The sequence below is a fragment of the Ixodes scapularis genome, unplaced genomic scaffold (genome assembly GCF_016920785.2).
Source record: "Ixodes scapularis isolate PalLabHiFi unplaced genomic scaffold, ASM1692078v2 PGA_scaffold3__209_contigs__length_174095766, whole genome shotgun sequence".
NCBI classification, from domain to species: Eukaryota; Metazoa; Arthropoda; class Arachnida; order Ixodida; family Ixodidae; genus Ixodes; species Ixodes scapularis.
This window is the reverse complement of record NW_024609868.1, coordinates 160,551,971-160,576,359: the sequence shown is the minus strand read 5'-3', so window position 1 is coordinate 160,576,359 and position 24,389 is coordinate 160,551,971. Positions and strand designations below refer to the sequence as shown.

General features: G+C 43.7%; 1 protein-coding gene across 1 annotated transcript; it reads left to right on the top strand.

Moving 5' to 3' along the window:
- The first annotated feature begins 2,919 nt into the window (after positions 1–2,919).
- LOC120840490 lies at positions 2,920–13,083 on the top strand. Its single transcript, XM_040211073.1, has 4 exons — positions 2,920–2,926; positions 5,638–5,708; positions 9,857–10,505; positions 13,058–13,083. Exons 1-4 carry the CDS (start codon positions 2,920–2,922, stop codon positions 13,081–13,083), a joined length of 753 nt encoding a protein of 250 aa, XP_040067007.1.
- Positions 13,084–24,389: the final 11,306 nt, after the last annotated feature.

The window sequence follows — 24,389 nt, the reverse complement described above, 5'->3', positions numbered from 1 at the left end:
ACCGATAATATCTATGAAACGTTCCTTCATTGGGTGCGGAGATGCATCGCAGCTCCCAAGTATGCGTTTACTTTGCCACGGGCTAAAACAAAGAACTTCGACAGCTCAAATTCGGTGACTGCGAGGGCGCAGCCTTGCAGCTCTGTAAAACCTACCCCCGAGGGGCTAGGCTTGGCGAGAGCCAAAAATGGGTCAGATTACGCGATAGGAGCTGAAGATACCTGTAAGTCACGAGGTCGCTGCTGCCGCACCCATCGCCCGTCGCTCAGAACAAGGATTTTCTCGGCTTATCCTCTCAGAAGAAGCCGGCGCAAAAGGGGACCTTTCCCCTCGCCTCGCCGTGTCACAATATAAGAAAAAAAGAGGGCGAGGAGGACTTTCCGCCAGGCGGAAGAATATTTCTGCTGGTCCCCCTTTAAGAGAAGCGTATTGCAATCGATGCTTCAGAAACGATTTATCACCTGTAAAGTATGACCTCAGAAACGTTAAGTATAAAATTTCGCTAAAATTATTCTATGATTGCTCCAATCCAGCGCCTTTGAAAAGTCAATAAACACACAAAGAACATGTTTTTTTTTAATTCTTTATTTTTTTATTCATAAAAAAACCCACAGCGCCTATACAGGCATTATTGCAGGGGGACACAATCCATTAAAAAAAAGATCCACAGTCTCGCGGCACATCACTTCCGCCGGTAATGAATTCCATTCTGCGATGGTTCGTGCAAAGAGCGAGTGTTTCATAATGTTTGTCCTGGAGAAATACGGCTGAACCTTATAACAATGGTCTGTACGAGCAGAACGGTAAGATGGTGAATGCAGAAACTTTGCAGCACAAATTCCTGTTTGGTTGTAATAAATCGAGTAAAACAATTTGAGGCGCAGCCTTTTACGACGTCCATTTAAATGCACCTAACCCAGTTCCTTTTTTATTTCAGTTGTGCTACTGAAACGATCGCATCTTCCCGCACTGTCAACAAAGGGTAGTCGCAGGGTAATACATTTGGGGTAGTCAGAAGCCGTCACAGATATCGCTACCCCCCTTAGTTATACTAACGACCCCATGGGTAGTCACACGGCACGCAATCAACAGGTAGTCACAGTGACCACCCCCAAAAGCAACATGGCGGCTGGCAAACGACAGTGGAGCAATACAAGTAAGGCCTAGCCAGCTGTGCTGCTTTATGCTAAAATACGAGTCTCAAGTGCGTACACCCGTTCGCTGCCTTCAGTGAGCACTGAAGCACCCCAAACCGGCCTCGAAGCACCCGCACCGCACGCATTACGAATAGGGGCGACGATGGGAGGGGGGGCATTCGTGGGGGTTTGTCCGCGACTGCTTTCGCGCGGCCTGCTCCATTTACTTCGCGGACAGAAAACATTCAAAGAAGGATTCGTATAGCGACAAATGGAATGATGTCTTTATTGAACAGAGCATCTGTTTGCTGTGCTTGCCGCAAGTGATCCGGCGTTTTCGGTTGACAGCGGCGAGGCGAAGCATCGCCGATTCAAGCGGCGTCGGTTCGGATCGTTCAACGCTCCTGCTCACCTGTTTGCATTCGTTATCCACTTTCAAATCCCTGGTAATTATCACCGCGTATGTGCACGCACTTGGCGCTATTCACCGCGCGGAACACCCATTCAACTGGCTATGGGACTGATCCCGCTTATGGTCAAGAGGTCCAACGAGTCAAAAGGTCCAACGAGTCAAGAGGTCCAATAGCCACGTGACAGCCGAGTCAAGAGGTCCAACGAGTCAAAAGGTCCAATTCGAGTCAAGAGGTCCAACGCGTCAAGAGGTCCAACGATTCAAAAGGTCCAATTTGTGTCAAGAGGTCCAGCGCGTCAAGAGGTCCATCGAGTCAAGAGGTCCAATGCGTCAAGAGGTCCAACCCGTCAAGAGGTCCATCCAGCCTTATTTTTATCTTCTCTGTTTATAATGATAATGCTATTAATGACTGCTTGTGACGGTTACGGACTGTTTGACCTATTTGAATTATTTTAGACAATACAAGTACTACATATATCCATTGGAGACAACTAGACAGATACTATTTGCCAGAATGTATATGTATTTGAGTGTTAAATAATGGATAGTGCCTGGTGACATATTTTGGACTTGTAGAACTTAATATCTGTGTTCCAGCCTCTCTGTTCTAGAACTCATATATGCCATTTCTACGGAAGTGTCTCTCAAATTCCTGAGATATAAAATACAAATGTACCTCAGCATCTCGCGTTCAGCCTTCCTCCTTTTTTTTTTCCTGTTGTGTCCCGTCCCCGTACACTCTAGGCGGTGAAGGGCTCGTCAAGCTGTGTATGCAGCTTTTTCCCTTGGTCGCCGCCATCGAGTGTGATGGAAATAAAATATTATTATTATTATTATTTTTATTATTATTATTTCAGTATTTGTACTCGCAAATACTTCCTTAGGTAACTTTGTCCAGTCCCGGGTTCTCGTATGTTCTATTAAAATTATGATGCACTACAATTTTATGATTTAGTTTTCATTCACTGAGTTCACCGAATCACTAAAGAGGTAAATAACACAACATGAGAAGAAGCTCAAATATCAATGGAGGGCGTCTTTAAACAAGCCGAGATTATGCCACTTGGCGTCCAGTAAAGTGTTGCAACTGAATGCGAGCATTGTCTTCTTGAAACGTTATGACCGGTGCAAGCTATAGCTGGTTAGTTCGGGCCGTTGGCTTATTCAAAAGCACGGAGCACCCACAAATACTTATTCTAGCGATATCTTTGCATTCTCAAAAATTTATCTTTGAGAATGCTGTGAAATAAACCATGAAACTAAACGTTTCATAATTAAGCATTCTTGACACGAATTACCGAACACTTGTCTGTCGATATCACTTATTTTTAGTTAAAATTGCGCGATGTGTTAGTCGGTTGGAATTGTAAGATGGTGGGTTAGTTGCTCAACAATTTTTAGAAAATTGGATTATAAAGACTGAAGCCGATTGAAGAACTGTTCGTGTCGGAAAGCGCGTCGATCTTTGAAGCCGATAGATCTAGTGTGTCCAGTGCTATAGTTAAAATAGACCACGGCGAACGGAAAAAATGACTAACTTTTCACGCCATGCTACGCCAGGCCAAACTGTCTCTTCAAGCTCCTCGAAGACCAAGGAATTCATAATGTCAAGGAAGCTATTTTGGCGGGACGTGAACAAATTAAAATAATTACTAAAACATTTAAAAATGATGACACAGAAATTAAAAAAAAGAACTATGTTCAGCTATCCTGACGTCAAACACCATAATAGTGCTTTAGTGTGATGGTAGACGTCGATATAACAAATAGCTATGGAAATATCTTTCGTATGTGACGAAAGATGTGTTCATAAAAGTTTTACAATTATTTCGAACACGGATGTCGAAGTAGTCACGTCCTAAAAAAAAGGCTTCTGGTTACGTGTTCGATATTCGCGGGGGAGAGCAACAAGGTAGATGCATATTTACGACTTCGTGGTCAGGAATAGAAGAGAGAAGGCACACAGGTCCCAACAAACGAACGTTGCTATAAGCTTGACAGTTTATAACAGCAATGATTTCCGGTGTTTACAAATGCAGTGCCCAGCATGCGATCCCCAGAACCCAGCGCGCGCGTATCTGTCGCTTCAGAAACAATCCAAATCATGGGTCATACGTGCGAACACTGATTACATCACCGGCCAGAAACGATTTATCAAAGCCGTGTTCGTGAGATCCCCCCTGCCGTGTGCAAGTCTTCACAGCTCAACGTTTTGCTCTTTCTCCGACTTTTTTCTTCTCCGCCTTCATTGTTAGCATCTCTGTTGTCTGCTTTTTTAATGCGTGAGCATTACCTGGCTCAGTCAGCGAAAAAGCCGTCGGCAAAATCTGTTGGCAAAATTCGTGACTTGTCCAACACAGTCCAACATAAAAAAAAAACTCTGCTTACGTGACATCTTTGGTCACTTGATCTCTCTGGTCATGCGACCAAATAAAAAGAAAAAGTCTGTGGTCACGTGACCAAACAAAAAAAGATACTCTGGTCACGTGACCTCCCTGGTTAAGTGAGCACGAAACCATCCCCTGCCTGGTTTCGAACCTAGGCCCTCTTGATCGCGCAACTAGCACGCTGTCCGTTGCGGCAACACAACTCGGGAAAAGGTAGTGCTCGCCCATTCTCACATCGTAAGAGAAAACTTAGGTACTCTCCTAATTGTTTTTTTTTCCTCTTTTTTACCTGTACTCATTTCACACCCCTTGCCTGTACATATTTCACACCAAGAGATGCAACGAGTCAAGCTATCCAATATTGGACCTCTTGACGCGTTGGACCTCTTGACTCATCGAGGCACGAGTCAAGAGATCCAATATGGGTCAAGAGGTCCAACGAGTCAAGAGATCCACGGCGAGTCAAGAGGCCCAACGCGTCAAGAGGTCCAATATTGGACCTCTTGACTCGTTGGACCTCTTGAGGCGTTGAACCTCTTGACTCGGAATCGACTGATCCCACTGGGACGCGCTTATGGTCAAGAGGTCCAACGAGTCAAAAGGTCCAACGAGTCAAGAGGTCCAATAGTCACGTGACAGCCGAGTCAAGAGGTCCAACGAGTCAAAAGGTCCAATTCGAGTCAAGAGGTCCAACGCGTCAAGAGGTCCAACGAGTCAAAAGGTCCAATTTGTGTCAAGAGGTCCAACACGTCAAGAGGTCCAACGAGTCAAGAGGTCCAACGCGTCAAGAGGTCCAACGCGTCAAGAGGTCCAACGCGTCAAGAGGTCCATCGAGCCTTATGTTTTATCTTCTCTGTTTATAATTATATTGCTATTAATGGCTGCTTGTGAGAGTTACTGACTGTTTGACCTATTCGAATGATTTGGGACAATACAACTGCTACATAGCTATTGGTGACAAGTAGACAGATACTATTTGTAACAACGTATACTGTAAACGACTTATTTTTTGCGGGCTCACTATTTCGCGATTTAGATGAAAGCTGAAGTTTTGTAATAATACCCGGGTTCTAATTTCCGTCACGCGCATAACCAATCACATGGTTATGAAGTACACGGGCTGGCACCTTCCGCAAATGAAAACTTACTGGGTCAACTAAACGCGCTCTCGGAACAACTTCAGTTACCAAAGCTGACCGAGCAAGATATCGAGGCAGCACACAGACTCCCCCCCAAGTCCGACAAAGTTCCAGTCATCTTAGTGCGATTTGCGTCACGTCTCACCCGAGATAAGTGGCTACAGGGAAATGCGCTCCTAAGGCAGATGAAATCTACAGTGCGAATCTATGAAAACCTGACAGCTCAAAACAAAAAGTTATTCTGGCAGATTAGGACCAAAACCGCTGAAAAGGGCTATCGATTTGCATGGCACAAAGAAGGAAAGATGTTCGGGAGAAAAGCTGCCGGTGACCGTCTTATCAGGATAGAACGCGAAGATTACCTGGAACTGATACGTCAATCAGAAACGCGAAGTTCACTTTTACTTTTATTTTTTCGATAATGGGTAGTTGTTCCACAGAACACGGTTATTATGATAACAATTCGTTCAGAAATCTTGTTAATAGAAACATTGCGCACAATGACAATATATTATCTGTATTTCATTTAAACACAAGAAGCATTAGAAACAAATGTGACGAAATTGAACAGTTACTTGACTGCCTAGAACTACGCTTTGATATCCTAGCATTCACTGAGACATGGCTTACGAATTTTTGATATTGATATTTATTTATTGCGTGCCCAAAAACACCATAATGGTTTTGACATTGGTGCACAGAAGTCAGATTCCTATGAAACATGCAAACATATGGAAACCACAATAGTCATATTAGAACAGTCAGCATAATAAAACAGTCGTAACAAAGTACATAAAATACACATCAGGTGTTAAAGGTAAAATAAGGCATGAAAAAAAAATCGTGCTGGACAAGGAGGTTGCATGATGTCTGAATACGATAGATTGGTGACTCCTTTAATCGCATGTCGGGGTAGAACATGTCGCACTGTCGCGTGAATTTCGTTGGCACACGTAACTTTATGCTGTCCAAAAGGTCAGGTACGTCAATTACACCCTGGATAAGCTTTTGTAGAAAAGCCGCATCTCGACAAAGCCTTCGGTCATCCAAAGTGCTGAGATTCAAAATCTTAAGCAGAGAATGGTGGTCGAAGTAAAGTCTCCTGTGGAAGTATCGATCATAGACTATGCGAACCAAACGCCTTTGCACCGCTTCAATACGTCTAGATTCAGTCTCCGTTAAATGGTTCCACACGACAGAAGCGAATTCGAGCCTGGGCCTGACCAGAGCACAAAATAAACGTAATATGGCCTCAGGTGCTTGGAAGTGCCGAGTCAAACGGGAGATCATACCAAGCATTTTGAACCCGGTACCACAAATAGTAGTTACATGAGAACTGAACGTCAGTTTGCAATCGACTAACACCCCGAGGTCCCTGATCATATCAGTTCGAGTAATAATACAGTTTCCCAACGTGTACTTAAAATGTAAGGGATTTTTACGTCTAGTTAGCGAGATGACTTTAGTTTTGTTTATATTCAAAGGCAAACGGTTGGATGAGCACCATTGCAAAATACTCGAAACATCAGACTGTAACGCATCACAATCTTTTTCAGAACAAATACATGAGAATAACTTAATGTCATCGGCAAATAAAAGCACTTTAGCAAACTTTACACACTTTAAAATATCATTTATAAATACCAGGAACAACAGTGGCCCCAACACTGACCCCTGGGGTACGCCTGAAGTTGGGAAAAACGGATTAGATAAAACAGTATCAACTCGAACAAAATTTTTCCTCGATGACAAGTAACTATAAACCCATTCACAAAGTTGAGGGGCGAAACCATATTGTTTCAATTTATGTACAAGCAAAGCATGGTCAACCTTGTCGAAAGCCTTTGTAAGATCGAAATATACCGAGTCAACCTGCCCTCGGTTTGAAACGACCGGGGCTGCGTAGTGTAGAAAAGTACAAAGGTTAGTTTCGACAGAGCGCCCTTTAATAAAACCATGTTGTTGCAGCGTCAGATACTTAGATAAATGAGAGAAAAGACATTTTTGCATAATGGTTTCAAATACTTTAGCAAAACCACACAGTAGTGACACAGGACGGTAATTTGATACAATACCAGCATCACCAGCTTTATGAATGGGCACAACAATGGCTTCCTTCCATATTGCTGGAAACATACTGGTACGCAAAGATACATTAAAAATATGGGCTAAAATTGGCGCTAGAAGCCCACAGCATCCTTTAATAATAAATGGTGGAATGTCATCAGTGCCCACTGACGATTTCGGCTTGAGCTTTTTAATCGCCTTTTCAACGTCCCGTGTAGCAACACTGAACAGGGAGAGCGAGTCCCCATCACTGGGATCATTGATTAGATCTGACTTCACCGAATGTATGGGCGGTAAGTAGCAGCTGCTAAAAAACGAGGCAAACTCATCAGCGATGTCTTTTGGCGATGTAACATAATGAGTATCACCGTTACTAGAAGAGCGCAGAGATGAATGTTGTGAAAACGAATGCGGTTTGGTGTTTACGTGTTTCCAGAAAGATTTGGGATCAGAATATAGACTATTTTCAACATGTCTTTCGTGGACGTATTTGTCACGTGCAAGCAATATTTTAGCTAAGGAACGAAAGTTGGAAAACTTTTGGTACCATACTTGTTTACACGTTCTCTTGTATAGACCATGAAAACGCGTCTTTTTACGCAGAGCAGTCTTCAATTCCCTCGAAAACCAGCTCGGAAATTTCCTCGGTTTAACGAGCCTTTTAGGCACATACTCTTCGATAGCTTCCTTCATTACCGAAGTCAATTTTTGTGCTGCAAAATCTGAGTCATTGGAATCATATAGCTCAGACCACGCGTGTGATTCTACATGCCTGTAAATGCTGAAGTAATCTCCCTTTTCGTAACAGTAAATGAATTTCGATAGTTCTCGCGATAAACATGGCAAGTAAAATTCGGCTTCAAAGGGCGGATGATAAGCATCGACCCTCACCAAGGGGTGTGACGAAGACGCTATCGCGCCGACAGGGAAGTTTCATAAAAGCAAGTCAAGTGTATTGCCAGAAGCATTCGTTAGATTATTGTGCTGTGAAAGACCATAAAAGTTGATTAGTGGCAAAAACCAAGAAGCTTTGCTCTCTGTCAAGTAATCACAACAATCAAGTCTGCCAAGGGCCCAGTCTACGCCTGGAAGGTTAAAATCTCCAAAAATTTGCACTTTGTATTCGCTAAAATTGATTAGACTTGTTAAAGTGTCGAAGTGTGAAATAAAAGTTGATCATTCAAATTTAGGTGGGAAGTAATAGTTTCCGATGAGGTATTTACTACGGTCACGCAATAAAATTTCGAGCCATACGCACTCGTCACAAGTCTCAAGGTCTTGTCTACGGCACGATTTTAACTTGCTCGAGACTGCAATTAACACCCCACCGCCGAAACGTTGACCAGTGGCGCTATAATCACGATCGCGGCGAAACACAGTGTAGTCATTCGGAAAATATTGTGAATCATGTATTTCGGCACATAACCAAGTTTCAGTAAGACAGATTATGTCAAAAGAGGAAAGCGCTAGGTTGGACGAAAATTCATCTGCCTTCGTTCGTAATCCGCGGACGTTTTGATAGTATACCTTAATTGTGTTCTTCGACGCTGCCATTTTGGTCTATTGATTCAGACACCCGCGACGCGTCCAGTTTCCCGAAAAACTGATGAAACAGGCACCCTTCCGGCCAGACTTCAGGGTTATTTAAGGCCTCGAACGTCTCGTCTTCCACAGATATATGAAAAGAAGAATACGAGGTGTATTTTGTCCTAAGTTTAGCACAAGAGGCGATCTTTGCCTTAAGAACAGGCTTGATAATATCGAGCACCTCTGTAACCGATGTGTCCGGATCTAGCCTAGACACAAACAGGGCCTTCGACAGCGCCTTGCGCGGTACAGATTTTACCTTGCAGTTCTTGGACGTTCCACTGGAGGCCTTTGCTTGGCGTCGAGACTTCCACGGCACAAAACCGTCCTCGGTAACGTTCGTTGGGGAGTTGACCCCCGGAACAGGTTGGCCCGCACGGCCCGCGACCGTCGAAGCACACGCAGCCGATGTAGCGGTATCGTAGTTCAAATCCGTCTTGTGACTGCCGATGTTAGGGGCAGTCCAAGCTGACGAAGACTGTCGATCGAGGGTCCCAGACGCATTCGTGGCAGGTGGAGCAGCACCCGCGTTCGCCGACATGACAGCAGCGTAAGGCATTCGTGGCCCAGCATGCATCGGTCTCGAGCTCGGGAGGCATTTGCGGATTTGTGACAGCTCAGACCGAATGCTGTTGTTTTCTGCCTTCAGGCACTTCACTTCAGTCACGAGCAAGTCCAGCTTGTTCAGAATAGTTGTGAACATGTGGACCGCCTCCGAAGAGAGCGACTCACCGTTCACAATCGACGGAACTGCCGGTGTCTTTTCAACGCTTGCCGAGTCCTCCTCGTCTCCGGAATCATTAGGCTTTGATGACCGTCGAATGCAGGATGTACACTTGTAGGTGCTGAAACCAGTCTCCATAAGTACGTTGTAGTCTTCGGCACGCACGTCGATGCATTTACAATGAAAACGGCGGTTACAGCCGGCCGAGCATTTTAGGTATTGCTGTTTTGCGTAGAAGCGGTTGGAGCACGAGCCACACAAATCTTTGTGTGGCTCCTTATCAGACAAACCCACGGAAACATCTTTCAGCGGCTGGGCCATGATAGCAAGCGAGCGCGTGAGCATGCGTCTGCTCCCATTCAGAGCGCAGCGCTGAATGGGAGCAGACGCATGCTCACGCGAATGATTCACATATTCCTGAATTTAACGGTTACTACCACACAGAGATATTTCGAACTGGGAAAAAAGGTGGGGGAGTGTCCCTTTACTATAAAAGCTACTTGGCATGCAGTGTTATCTCTGAATATACTCGTGTTTCTGCGAATTATGAGTGTCTTCTTGTAGGGTGTCGTGATTACATTATAGGTGTTGTGTACAGACCGCCATCCGGATCACCTAGTATTTTTCTAGACTTTTTACAAGAAATTTTTCAGTATGCATCCGAGAGTAAACTTCCTATGATACTAGTTGGTGATTTTAATATTAATCTGATGTTGTCTGACTCATGGCAGTTAGAATTTTTAGATCTCGTGCAATCACATGGTTATGAAAATGTAATTGATTGTCCTACCCGTGTCACATCTGAGACGGAAACTTTAATTGATTTATGTTTGACCAATGCAATGAGAAATGACGTAGTATCTGGTGTACTGACGGTGGATTTAAGTGATCACTTACCTCTCTTTTGTTTTCTACCATGCGCAAACGTTGGCTACAATAAAACGAATATAACTAACCCTTATTATCGAGACATAAACGATTATAGTATCGAACGCTTCGTTACGCTTGTATCGGCCATACACTGGAATGATAAATACAATGAACCAGACCCTTGTAAGTCCTACGATAAGTTTATAGAAAAGATAAAAGAAGCCTATGAAGGTGCGTTCCCATTTAGGAAAGCCAAAAGACACAAGAAATCACGGAAACCCTGGATTACCGTAACACTTCTCAAACGAATTAATGAGCGAAATAAACTTTACGACACATTCATAAAAACAAAAGACCTCGATATACTGGCTGAATACAAAAAGAGACGGAACAAGTTAAACTCCGACATAAAAAAGGCGAAAGTAGACTATTATAAAAATAAATTCATTACAATTCAACATAATGAAGTGAAAGTATGGAAGACGGCAAAAGAACTGATGTCCAAGTCAAGCAGTACCATCCCCAATGTCCTTAGAATAGATGACGTGGATTATTCTGGTAGAGAACTTGCAAATCTATTTAATGCTCATTTTTTGCTTTCGGGCGCTCCGACCTTCTCCTTACAACAGGAAAGAAACTTTGAATTTCATACCCGCGTATGTTTACAACAGTCTATATTTTTGTCACCAACTACAGAGACTGAAGTGCTTAACGTAATAAATTCATTAAGAAACAGCGGTGCATGCGGCGATGATGAGTTGAAAGTTAAATCTATAAAAGCAGTTGCTAGGGTAATATGTCAACCACTATCAGCAATCTGTGATAAAATATTAAGCACCGGGATATTTCCTGCTCAATTAAAAATCGCCCGAGTATCAGTAATACACAAAGGTGGGCCACTTAATAATTTAAACAACTACAGACCTATATCTGTATTGCCAGTATTTTCAAAAGTAATAGAGAAGATAATAAACTGCAGGATGTTGGACCATTTCATTAAAAATAACCTAATTGTTGAACAACAATATGGATTTCAAAAAGGGAAATCAACCGAGGAAGCTCTACTGAAAATCAAGGACAAAATTTTAACCAATTTTGAGACCAAGCTTTACACGTTAGGGATATTTTTAGATTCCAGGAAAGCGTTTGATTCTATTAAGCATGAAATAATTCTGAAGAAGTTGTATAACTATGGTATTAGAGGAGTTGCCCTAGAACTTATTCAAAATTACTTATCAGATCGTGTGCAATATACAACTTTAAGTTGCGAAAAATCAGAAATCGGTAAAATACAATATGGTGTTCCCCAGGGATCCATCCTTGGACCACTCTTATTTTTGGCGTATATTAATGATATTGTCAACAGTCCCCACACACCTGACATTGTGCTATACGCTGATGATACAAACGTATTTTTTTTCTGGTGCCAACATAGATGAACTTGAATCACTCGCGAATGATTGGATGATAGAGTTAAGTGCATGGTTGACATGTAATGAATTAGAGCTAAACACCGAGAAAACAAAGTATATAATATTTCGAGCAAAAAATAAAAGTATTAATCAAGAACTTAACCTAAGATTTAGAAATAGTGAAATTCAATATGTAAAAGCTCAGAAGTTTTTAGGTGTATACTTTCAAGAAAACCTTAATTGGTCTTATCACATTGATCAGATCTGGCGAAACATCTCCCGGTCAATAGGCATTATAAATAGGCTCAAATATATCATTCCGGTTTGGTTAAAACGACAGTTATACTTTACTCTTGTTCATTCTCGTTTAAATTACTGCAGTTTGGTATGGGGTACGTGCTCACAGACCTGTATATCTAAGCTGCTCATTCTGCAGAAAAGAGCAGTACGATCAATTGCCAATATCTCATATAAGGAACACTCTAGCCCATATTTTATCAAGTATTCTCTTCCTACAATAAAACAATCACTCATTCAAAAACTGGCAATTTACTTGTTTCACAAAATAAAAGCACACCCTCAGTTTGTACATGAAAATTACATCAACAATGCATCAATATACTCATTTCGCCATACCCACTACACTCAGTCCAGAGTACGCACAAACTACGGTAAACAAAGAATACTTAATCAGATCGCACAGCTATTAAACAACCACCCTGAAATACTGTCCATGATAAATAATTCCAACACAATATACACATTTAAACGAACACTGAAAACGTACCTTTCAGGTATAACATAATTTATCAAAGTTTCCGGCCGCATTTCTTTTTTTTATACCACTGTATCTTAGTGTAATCCCACTATTAGTATTTGATTGTTTTTGTTCCTATGTTTCTGTACGTTGTGCTGCTGACTGTACAGGGGGATGGAGCCCTGTCAGGCGATTTAAATCGCCTTTTGCCCCATCCTCCTAGACACTTGTCTGAATAAAGAATATTATTATTATTATTATATTATATATTATTATCTCAATATAGTCTCCAATGTGTTTCCATTTTACCGGAATAGTTCGCGGTACCTCTTTTTCGTGAATTGAAGGCGATTCGCGAAATTCGCGAAAATTAGGTCCTTGCGAAATTTAAGTCATTTACAGTATGTCTTTGAGTGTTAAATATTGGATAGTGCCTGGCGACATCTTTTGGACTTGTAGAACTTAGTATCTGTCTTCCAGTTTCTCGGTTATAAAACACATTTATGCCATTTCTACAGAAGTGGGTATCAAATTCCCTTCATCTAAAATACAAATTTGTACCTCAGCATTTCGCGTTAAGCCTTCCCTTTAAAGAGCAACTCCGCTTCATTTTTGATATTTAGAAAACTATATAGCCCTCTTCAGTATCATATAGGAAGACCCCATGCAAAATATTACGATCTAATTCCGTTTATATATTTAATAAACTGGCCAGCAAACCTTCAAGCGAGCCAAGTCGCCGAAATCTGCCAACTCTAGCATGCGGCGCGAGGCGCAATCATCAGCGCAGTCAATGCCACGGAGTTGGAGCGGCCAACGCTGAACCACTACGTCAGAGGCATGTGTACGTCATTCTCACGTTTTGCTTGTTTTTACTTCTCAGAGCAAAATTGAACGACGACGTGATGAGTTTCTCCTCCTGGTGTTGGCTGACCGGGCGTTCACGTGATCACCGTAACACGGATGCGCTAGTTTGCGCTGCCCTGCGTGCGTCTGTTTCCCCGCTCCCCTTCTGCTCTTTCGTCTTCTCCCCTCCCCCTCTCCCCCGGGCCATCACCGTCCACGCCATGCGAAGCGGCCTGCCCGCGTCCAATAAAAAAAAAAGACCTGCCGGCGTCGCGTGTCCTGTTTCTCGCTCCCTCCGAACGTCACAAGACCACGTGGTTCGACCTGACGTAATCGTCATGATTACGTCACGTAACGACGACCCGATACCAATGTTGCCTGACGCAACCAAAGTTTCGGTTTCGGTATCTGCTGATGTTTAAATTAGGATTACACAAATAATATTTCACAATACGCGAATCCGAAGACGTAGAGTTGTTTAGTAGTGCTTTGTGAATGTGAATCACATGGAAGCCTAAATTTTTCGGAATTGAGCGGAGTTGCCCTTTAATGTATCTCAGTATTTGTATTCGCAAATACTTCCCTGGGTAACTCTGTCCAGTCCCGGCTTCTCGTATGCTCTATTAAAAATACTTGCAATCATAGGTACCGATAGGCGCCCCTTTAAATGGTTGCCGAATGCTATAGTCCCCAAAATATAATTAATTTTCTTTCAATGCGTAACAGAGCATACGCGTTTCTTGGTCCTTGTAAAGCAAAATAATTCAGTCTCGGCCTAGTATGTCCGACAAGGCAGGCATGACTTGTCAGCTAGGTACTGTTTAGGCGTTATTTTACGTTACAAAGGTGTTATGAGAAATGTTGAAACAGAAACGCACAGTTACAGATATTCGACGAACAGAGGCACAGGGTTGAGAAGGAAACAACTTAAGTACATATGCACAGACATCTTATATTTTGAACTGTTCGTAATTACTGCACGAGGAGCCCGAACGCGGCAACTCTCTCTAGACAATTTATTATGTCTTGGAAGGTTGGGGCCGTTGCTGCAACATAGGACGAGAAGAGGGCCATCTCCTCTCGCAGCTTCTCGTTCCTTTCCCGGACTTGTCTCGATGGTGCCGATGCCACAGCAAGGGGGTCCCTCAAGAGGGCCTGAATTCGGTTCTGCAACGTGAACTGGGAAACTTGAATGAATTGAATGAGTTCAGCCAGGGCTGGATGGTAGGCGCTCAGCCGACTGGGGAGGCCATTATGCCACCCCTCGACCATATTAGTGGTGCGGGGACCCTGTGCCCCAAATTGCCCCCAGACATCCTTCACTACTGGGCTTGACAACCAAAACCCGTCTACGTAATTCGCAAACTGCTGCAGCCGCGCAGCGTCTAGTGGTGCCAGCGGTGGTCGCGTTGTGATCAAATCCGCAGCGAATTCCAGGCGGAAGTTGTCTGGGATGAAGGGCAGGTGGCGCACCCTCCGCAGCCACTCGTTGACCGCTGTGTCGCTGTTGCAGAGGCCCCTGATGCCGAGCTCGTCTCGCTTCGTGTTGATGGCTTTTGCGAAATGAAAAGCACAACCCCTGATCTGAAAAAAATAAAGACCATCACAGATTACTTCATGCTTATATTAAAAATTTAATGGTGCTACATTTAAAATGTAACGGTAGTTTTCACTTTTCAAGCATTCATTAAAAAGCTATCCTGCGTACCTGTATCATCAATCAACGGAAGGTAGGAAGCGCGATAGATGAGATAGAAACAACAAAAAATACCAGTGCATAATTTTAAATATTAACCAGAATGAAGCAACATACTTGGCACTTAAATATTACAAAGGTAGCCACCGGAAGAAATAATAAAGGAAAAAAAAAAAGTAGTAGATAAAAAAACGGGGGGGGGGGGGCAGTCAAAATTCAACGTTTTCACTGTAGTCCAACAATGCAATTAATTTGATACTTCGCTGACCGGTGTCCGCTTTAAGGCGTCCGCTTTAAGACGCATCCATATTGGCGCCTCGCAGCAAGTGTGAATGCGCCTGACCGCTTTGTTTGCCGCTGCCGCTTTGACTAGTGGTACTGTTAAAGTACCAACAATTAACTCGCTCCGAGTAATGCACTGACTCTCTGATGCTGTTTTGAATCTATGAAGAAATACAAGGGTGCTTCTTTTTTACGTTAGAGCAAAAGAAAGGACTAACCTTTGGTGTGCTAGAGGTCGTGCTAAACACGTTCTTTGTTGCGATGATCACCGCTGCCTCGTAGTCGAAGATCCAAGTTGTAGTGGTCGCAAGGGCCCCAATGATCCCAAACCTTCGTATCATGGCATCCTTCAAACATGTTAGCAGCACCTCGTACGCACGTACATCCAATGCCTGCATGAGCGCGTACACGATTGGCTGCGCTTCGCCATTTACGACCGCATGGAGTGTGTAGAGCTGGCCCGGGTTGTGGAACTCCTTTGAGTTGTACTTAAAGTTGCCGTCTCCGAGCACATACTGGGCGTTCTGTAGAGCATCCAAGTCTTTGTCGGCGAAAAATATTAGCATCCGCCGACCGTCGGTGTTGTCTTGAAGCTGGAGGAAGGGTCTATGGTCCTTGGTGATCTGCAACTCTGGCAGAATTGTGTCAACTGTGTTGCCTTTGAGCACGGAGAATTGGCGATTTCTTGATAAAGCGCGGCGTTTTGATGCGAAGCCGTAACCAGTCACCATTTCACCTCTAACGGCCTCCTGAACTTCAGAGGTGTGCTCGCGGAACCTTTCTTCAACAGACAGCACTGCATTATCGAAGGACTCTCGCGGGCGCTTCCGGTTCTGTCTGATCTCTGTCCGTACTTCCATCATAAAGCGATTTGCAAGTACTTTCGCCACTGGCGCGTCAATTTCCGGGTGGCAGCTGTGGGGTGTGGCTGGGTAGTCCGGGTCCGTCATCATTGCTCCATTTTCAAGGGTCATGTGTGCTATGGGAATCTTCTCGCCAGAATCCTTCTTTTTGCTGAGTCGGTGGCAGCTGAGGCACCTGTATTACTTGACTTCGGGGTTTCTAGGATTCACTCCCTTGAAACAAAACTCCAAGACGACGTTGGCCCATCGACGACTTTGATACTGAATAACCGGCCACTTGGAACGGTGATTCGATGGTACAAACGAAGGCAATCCAAAGTTTCGCGACATAGCAGTGGAGGGTTTCACTCACGGTTCGGCGATGAAGCTGGTGGTGGTCGTTATTGAGTATGGTCAAAACGAACGACAACACTAAGCACGAGGTGTAACCAGCCCCACAAACCAGAAAATAGAGAAGAAAAAGAAAAAAAAAACACGAAAAACCTTGTTTCATCAAAGTATCAGAAAAATTACCTCTACCAGAAAACCCAGGGACGTAGCTCCTGTTTCGAAAACAAACAAAAGGAATATGGGACAGCTGTTATCGTTCAAGTGATAGGCGACAGCTTGAACAAAGTAACGCAAAGTTAAGGCCGAACTTTTCCTCACCCGGAAGAACCAACAGCCCGGACATACAACAATCCTCGTTCCGAGGTTCCGAAGCTTTTTTATATGAATACAAACACAAGCGGCGTACCAGCGTGGCCCGCTAAAAAGTTTGAACCTTTTTTCTCCAAGCGACAAAGCTTTTTTGTGCAAACTTGAGGGGAATAGATAAGCTATACAATCGCAACAGAAGTGACGGCTATGGTGTTCGACCTCATAAAGCCAACGGGATCTGATAGTTGCAACTGGGATTGCAAACCCCGCTTGTGCCACGCCTCTTTGCCTCCATCTCTTTCACGACGGCTCTGCCATCTTGAATGGCGCTTCGCCCACTTCCAGTATGCGGGAAAGCATAATTTTGCTTGCGGTACTCCATCTAAAGTAGTTCACGTGTAAGTCCACCCGCCAAAATTTTGTTTTTTCTGGTCTGCAACGTTTTACCCTCTGCCGACTCAAAGGTTTCACTTTTTGTTTCTTGTAGCGCATCTCAAATACGAAAACCACGTGGCTGCGGACAACAATAGCGGAAGAGTTGTGACTAATTCGACGCATAGCATCTAAATAACTCTGTATGTCATTTTAAGATTTTTGACGGAACTTCCATGACACGACTACGACAGCAAAATAGATTTTTGACTGTTTATTATGACGACTCTCGATCTGGACCACGTGGGCGCGTGTGGTTGCTTCTCAGCCTAGGGAGGATTTACAGGCGCGGTGACGATTGTTACCATTTTGTCCGGGACCATATTGTCCGGATCCTCCCGCCAACACCAAGTGAACGCGTAAAAAACGAGCTGGCGCGTGTCATGACGACATCTAGATCGCTAAAAATGAATAAAACAATTTTTTTGAAGTAAGAGTTCCTTTCGAAGAAAGAGTCAAGCTGTGTTACAGCTTTTTTTTTTCCCCTTTTCACCTTCCAACTGTAAACTGTTGGCAAAATAAAGACATTTATTATTTGGGTCCGGACATTTCGTCGAACGCCGTTTCATCGAACGCCGTTTCATCGAAGCCGTTTCATCGAATACCGTTTCATCGAACGCCGTTTCATCGAACACCGTTTCATCGAAGCCGTTTCATCGAACGCCCTTTCATCGAACGCCGTTACAGCCTGTAATATTTTTGTAACTTATTTTAATTTTTATACACAACGTCTTCTAATTCTCCCTTTTTTTAAATCACAGGGTGCAGTGACGAGATATAAGTTCCATCGTGAACATTACCTGTTTCGAGAAGAAAGCCTCCATAAAACAATGACCCCTCTCCATGTCACATAAAACAATTAAAAATGAGACAAAAAAAAACAACAACAACAACAGAAAGCACGATGTGCTTTCTGGAAAGCGGGTAGTGTTTTATTGTCTGACAGCGTGTACGTGTAACCTTGGGTTACGCGAGGATCTCAAAGGGTTCTGTCTTCTTCGGTGACAGAGTACACCCAGGGCTTTACTATTGTCTGGTGCGGGTTGGCCTTCCGAAGAAAGCGCCCTGAATATCATTCATAGGCAAAAGGGCGGTGATAAAGTTGACAGTGAAGGGGAGGTGGTTCCAGTCCAGGTGTAGCCCGAAACAATGTTGGCTGAAACTTTGTGCAGCTTTTGTCTCTGTAGAGTTTGAAAACTCAAAAAAAAAAAGCAGAAACGTTCAATTTGAGCATAAAGCTGATAATCAGAGTGTCGTTATGTTTTATTTTGTGTGCTGTCCTGGGAGAGTATCGCTATGTTATAAGCATGCTGTCCTGGCAGTTAAATGCTTTCCGTGAATAAACCTTCAACTAAGCGTAAATGTGCAAACGAGCTGGTGTGAATTTCACATTACTGAAACCCCCAGACAGCCCGTAAAAAAACGTCACAGACACTTAAAATTGTTTTAACTGTCGGTCCTTTATCTCCAGTGACATGTTTTCTGTCGTGTACACGAACAAAACTTTTCAGTAAGTTGCATACCCATTTGTTTTTATTTCTTTTTATACCAATGGTTTTTATTTCTAGTAATTTGACTCCACCTTAAAAACAGTCTCACAAGTGACTACATTAGTCCTAACAAATGTAAGGTGAAACATCTATAAAGCACTGTTATGCCTCGAAACTCGATAGAGAGAAATTCGATGAAACGGCCCTTAGCGATTCGATGAAACGGCGTTCGATGAAATGGCGTTCGATGAAATGTCCATTCATTCGATGAAACGGCGTATTATTACGTAGTATTGGACCTCTTGACGCGTTGGACCTCTTGACTCGGAATCCTGGGACGAGAGGCCGAGAACCGAACCCTTTGTGGCTGCTCCGTGGAGCCATAGAACGCCTCCATATTTTTCACTCAAATAAGTAGACACATAAATGCGCGACTCCTTGAATTGGGCGGTGACAGGCGCCACCTAACGGAGAGCGCTCAAACTAAAACAGAAAGAAACCATGTCTTTGCTCTGAGCTCCTCACCAGACATGCATGTATGTACTATCGGGGAAAAATGAAATGCGAACAGAGGAGCACGTGGCTCGCAGTACAGGCTGCGCCGCCTGGAAGTGAACCTAGGGGCGAGGGTGCGTGGCCTACTTCGATGTGTTCACGCCCCTCGATTTGCGCTCCCCCAGCTTCGGCAGTGCACCTCTCAGTGCGCTGAAAGCTGTCACCGCTAGGGAGCCTTCATGTGCGCTTTGCTTAGGGTGGAGACATCTGGCCATTTTGTCCCACACTTTTATCTTTCTTTTTTGTTCAGAAGCACGTGAAAGAGCGTGTCCCTGCACGCGTTAGTGGCGCTGACTGTGCTATGGCGACATTTTGTTTTCGTCGATTTCTTTGTATTTTCCCCGTGAGCGCGTGCTGTCGGCATCGGGTACTACAAAGGATGGCATCACCCTAAACAGAAGGACATTGAGGCACCCTAGTCACCGCTATCTTTGCCTGCTCGGCGAGTGCGGCGAGCTTCTTTGCACCGCACGCGCTGAGCCAGCAAAGATAGCGGTGATAGCCTTCAGCGCACTAAGAAGCGCACTGCTGAAGCTTGGTGAGCGAAGAGGGAGGGGCGTGAAAACATCGAAGTAGGCCACGCACCCTCGCTCCTAGGCTCACTTCCAGGCGGCTCAGCCTGTACCGCGAGCCACGCGCTCCTCTGCTCGCATTTCATTTTTCCCTGATAGTACATATTCCACACCACACTTCACACATACGCGACATACAGACACCGTAGGATTTGTACATGAACGCGTTCACAAACAGCACAAGGTATAACATAAAATATTGACACTCTACATTCCTATACACACGACTAGTCAACAACACTAGCTTATACACTGCTGTATTCTCTGTTACCTATTAGGATGGTGAAAACTCCCATAATTTGCATAAATACGAAAAGACTGTGCGAGGTTTACCCGTATATATTATTTTCCTCTACTGCCCTTTGGAAAGCGCTCGTATCTCTAATGTAATCCATTGCAAAAGTGAACTGCAGGTTATAAATAAATCTGAAATTTGAAGTTTCGTTTTCTCGCTAGCCTACACTTCAAGTGTACAGAAGCCTGTTTAAATAATTGTATTAATTATCGAAACCAGTTTCTCTAAACAACGTCCTGAAAACGGTGATGCATTTTCGCAGAACCCAGGGATCCTGGGTTCGAGCCCCACCCCTGCCCGTTTCGATCTGGATGAGCATCGTACCGGCGTGCGGTCATGTATCACTACTGCGTGATGCACGTTAAAGACCCCAGGCTAGCGGCTGTACCGCACTGGCTAAATTTCTCATCTACAGCTGGGAGACTCGTCGCCCCAGTGAGGCAGACCAAGTTCTAGGCTGTATAAACACACACACAACCCAATTTTTTGATGCATTTTCTTTTCTCTTTCTACCTATCCGAATGACTTCAGCGGCGGTTGAGTACAGGTTGAGTACACTAAGCACGCGCAGGTGATTCTAGCAAAGCCCGTCGGCCGATCCTCCCCGAAGCGTTGTTTTAGTTTTCTTTGTTTCGCTACAATAGACCGATCTCACCTGCCAGTTTGACAACGCCGCCGCTGCCACAATGCATCGAGGGAACTTTAGTCTTTCTGCGCGTGCGGCAAACTCGCTGGAGCTCTGCGCGTGCAGGGCACGAGCACTCTCGTGCACCGCCGTTTGCCTCCTGTGTACTAAAGTTATGGCTGCCTCGCGCATGCGTCGAAAGCCTGGTGTGATCGGTCTATTGTTTCTGCTCAAGTGCGTGTCTTCCAAATGTGCGTTCTATGTGCTCGCGCTCGCGCCAAGAGGACAGCGCAGAATTGCCGCTTTCGGGCCCGTGCCTTCACCTGCAACGAACGCGAAATACGTATGCTAAATTATCTCAAGCCTGGTTCGGACAGTTGCGTTTGAGTGCGTTTGACTGCGTTGTGGCAGCGAGAAACCAGGACATCCCTGCTGCTTATATCGCGTGCCAAGATGATTATTTGAATTGGATTCCACGCTTCACACGAACCGAAAGCGAGCAGGTGACTCGCTTTCGGTTCTCGACGCAACGCAGTCAAACGCACTGAAACGCCTGTCTGAACCGGCATTAAGCATAAAAGAACGCCGAGAACATAGTTCTCTGCGCTGCACCTGCTGGCGTCTGCAGCATCACTTTAAAAAAAAAAAATCTAGAACAAATAGCACGTGTATATTTGCCAACGCCTTATTTTTGGAAATTTACTTGGAATCTTTTATATAGGCTTTTATATAGGTAAAAGGAACGCGTGCGGGAAGGCCTGAAATCCTAGTCTCCTTCAAAGTACTCCACCTTAGATGACATCCACTTGTTTGAAGCATTTTTGTAACGAGTATGCTCGATGAAATGTGCCAAATGAACCAGTGAGAGCGAATCATATATCCCGAGACAGAGAAATACTGAAATACATGGACATGATTCCAGATATCTGTGTACGTTCGTCCTGTCCGGCCTCAGTCTTGGTGTTCAATGCTTCATACTTCACTGCACCTGAAAGCAAAAAATGTTGGGTATGACAGGCGTGCAAGTTCGGCGGAACCGAGGAGGCCATTTGCAACTGATCTGCACACAGAACCGACCTATCACACCTTTAATGAGAGCACGCTCTTTACTGAACCGCACAATAAAAGACGACAAGAGTATCTCGTCCGGCGAACATTCAAGTCAACTGACGCCTGTGCGTAGCTTCCTGTGCTTTCCTAGAGATTCGGTTAAATTCCTAAAGCACGACGCCAGCTGCCAGCTGTTTACTGCTGTACCTCGTAAAACCCGCGACGGAACCAAAAAAGGACAACCGCGATACTTTTTATCTGCCTCGGGTTTTAGTAGGTGCCTACCAAGGTTGCCTGTACTTTTTGGCAATGTTTGTTTTCTGCCAGTTTAGGTGAACTGAGCCACACGCCTGTTTCGACCGGTTCAATTTTGAATAAATGGTAACCAACGCACAAAGAAAACAAGTTTCAAGTACATTTCGAAATTTTTGAAGTGACTTTTACTATTGAACGACTGCATGCACTTGAATGTTCAATTCAAGAGTTTATAAGCCGTGACTACCCCATGCTTGTCACCTGCGAACAGGGTGCTAACTCTCAATGGCTCGAGCCCAGTGGATAGTTAAGTAAGCCTGTGGGGTAGTTACAGCCGTCAAAACGCATGATGACTAACGGGGGTGCTTTATTTTTCTTAGAGCGCAGGAGAAACCGAGCAGCAACAGATTGAATACGTTCTATAGCACTGATACGAACCTGGTAAGACGGATCCCACACATGACAGGCGTACTCCAGTATCGGTCTAACATACGTTTTATACGCTGCCTCCTTAAGCCCTTTGATTACAAAGTTCCGTTGGAAAAAATTTAGAGCCCTGCCTGTCCTGGAAACTACACTGCTCACTTGCGCTGTCCATGTTCCGTCTTCGGCAAATATAACACCCGAATGTTTATAAGATGGTTTCATTCTAATGTTTTCATTGTTAATGAAGTAATGAGGAGTCAATTTATTATGTTTTCTTGTGAAACACACATGAACACACTTACTATCGTTCAATGACATCTTATTGTAACTACACCATGATTCAATTTGTTTAACATCTCTCATAAGCTGTGTGAAATCCGTTTCACCAGACACTGCGTTGTACAATGCACAATCATAGGCAAATAGACATATTTTTGATTCAATTCCTCGGAAAATATTATTAATATAAATGAGAAAGAGAAGCGGCCCCAACACAGATTCCTGTGGCCCGCCAGATGATACAAAGGCACGACCCGAACATGTCCCATTTACCACAACCTGTTGCTGCCTTGAAGCTAGGTAATCTCGTAACCAGTGCATCACATTTATAAATATTTAGGACTTCACTTTTCTGCAGTAATACCAAATAAGAGACAGTATCAAATGCTTTCTCGACATGTAAAAATATACAATCAACTTGCCCTCTATGTTCAAGTACTGTGGCAATATCATGATAAAACTCGATTAACTGCGTCGTACATGAAAACCCTTTTCGGAACCCATGCTCTTCATCATTCAAAAAACCGATCAAAACAAGGTGCTTTACTAACGCCGAGTACAAAACATGTTCAACAATTTTACAACACACTGGGGTAAGCGGGATTGGCCTATAGTTCGAAACATTAGCTTCAGCCGCCCTTCAAAACTGCCACGACACTGGCTACCTTCCAATCATCAGGTAGTTTTCCTTCCTGTATCGACTTAGAAATAACGACAAAAAGGTATTTCGCTACTGCACTCGAACAATACTTTAACACCCTAGGGGAGATACCATCAGGGCCAGTAGCTTTGGATTCATCAATATTAACAAGCAATTTATTGATTCCACTAATGGAGAATTCAACCTGCGGCATGCTAAGATACTGGTCGCTAACCATCTCAAGGGAAACATTTTCCTTCGATGTTTTAAAGAATACATTATTTTATGCTTATTAAGGTAGACTCAGTGGACTTCTGTCGCATGAATCCTAGCTCTGAAGTATTAATTTAGTTATCATTGTTTGAAGACCTAATTAACCTTGTGTAAAGTAAATTCTCAAGTGCTTTAGACAAACTGGTGATCTTGCAGCAGGTCGGTAGTTACCCATTTCGTCTACATTTTTTAATGCAATTTTAGAACCTTAGCTAACTGCATTCGTTTCCAAAATAAGCTTGTGTCTAAAGAAATATAAAATATAAAGAATAGCCCCTGGTGATATCATGTGAAAAAGCTTTATCTGTTTTATTTGGATATCGTTCGCGTCACAGCTTACACGTATTCTCTAGTTGTAAAAGCCATCAACTTACCTCTGGTTCGACCATTGGCTCTAAATTATTAAATCATTTTATTTTATAACTGAAAGCTTAAAATGCACGATATTAATATTATCCGCACTACTGGCAAAATGTTCATAAAAGGGATTTGCTAAAGTACATCCAGTAAGTCGAGTGCCGTCATAAAAGTTTTTCAATAGAGTTCGAGAGACGTTTCGGATGTAAGATAGAGTTTTGATCTTCCCACATGACGTCTGTACGTCCTTGTGCTGCCTTGTAGATATCATAATAATACCATTCTTTGGTATGCCTTAATTTTGTGGTTAAATTATTTCTATA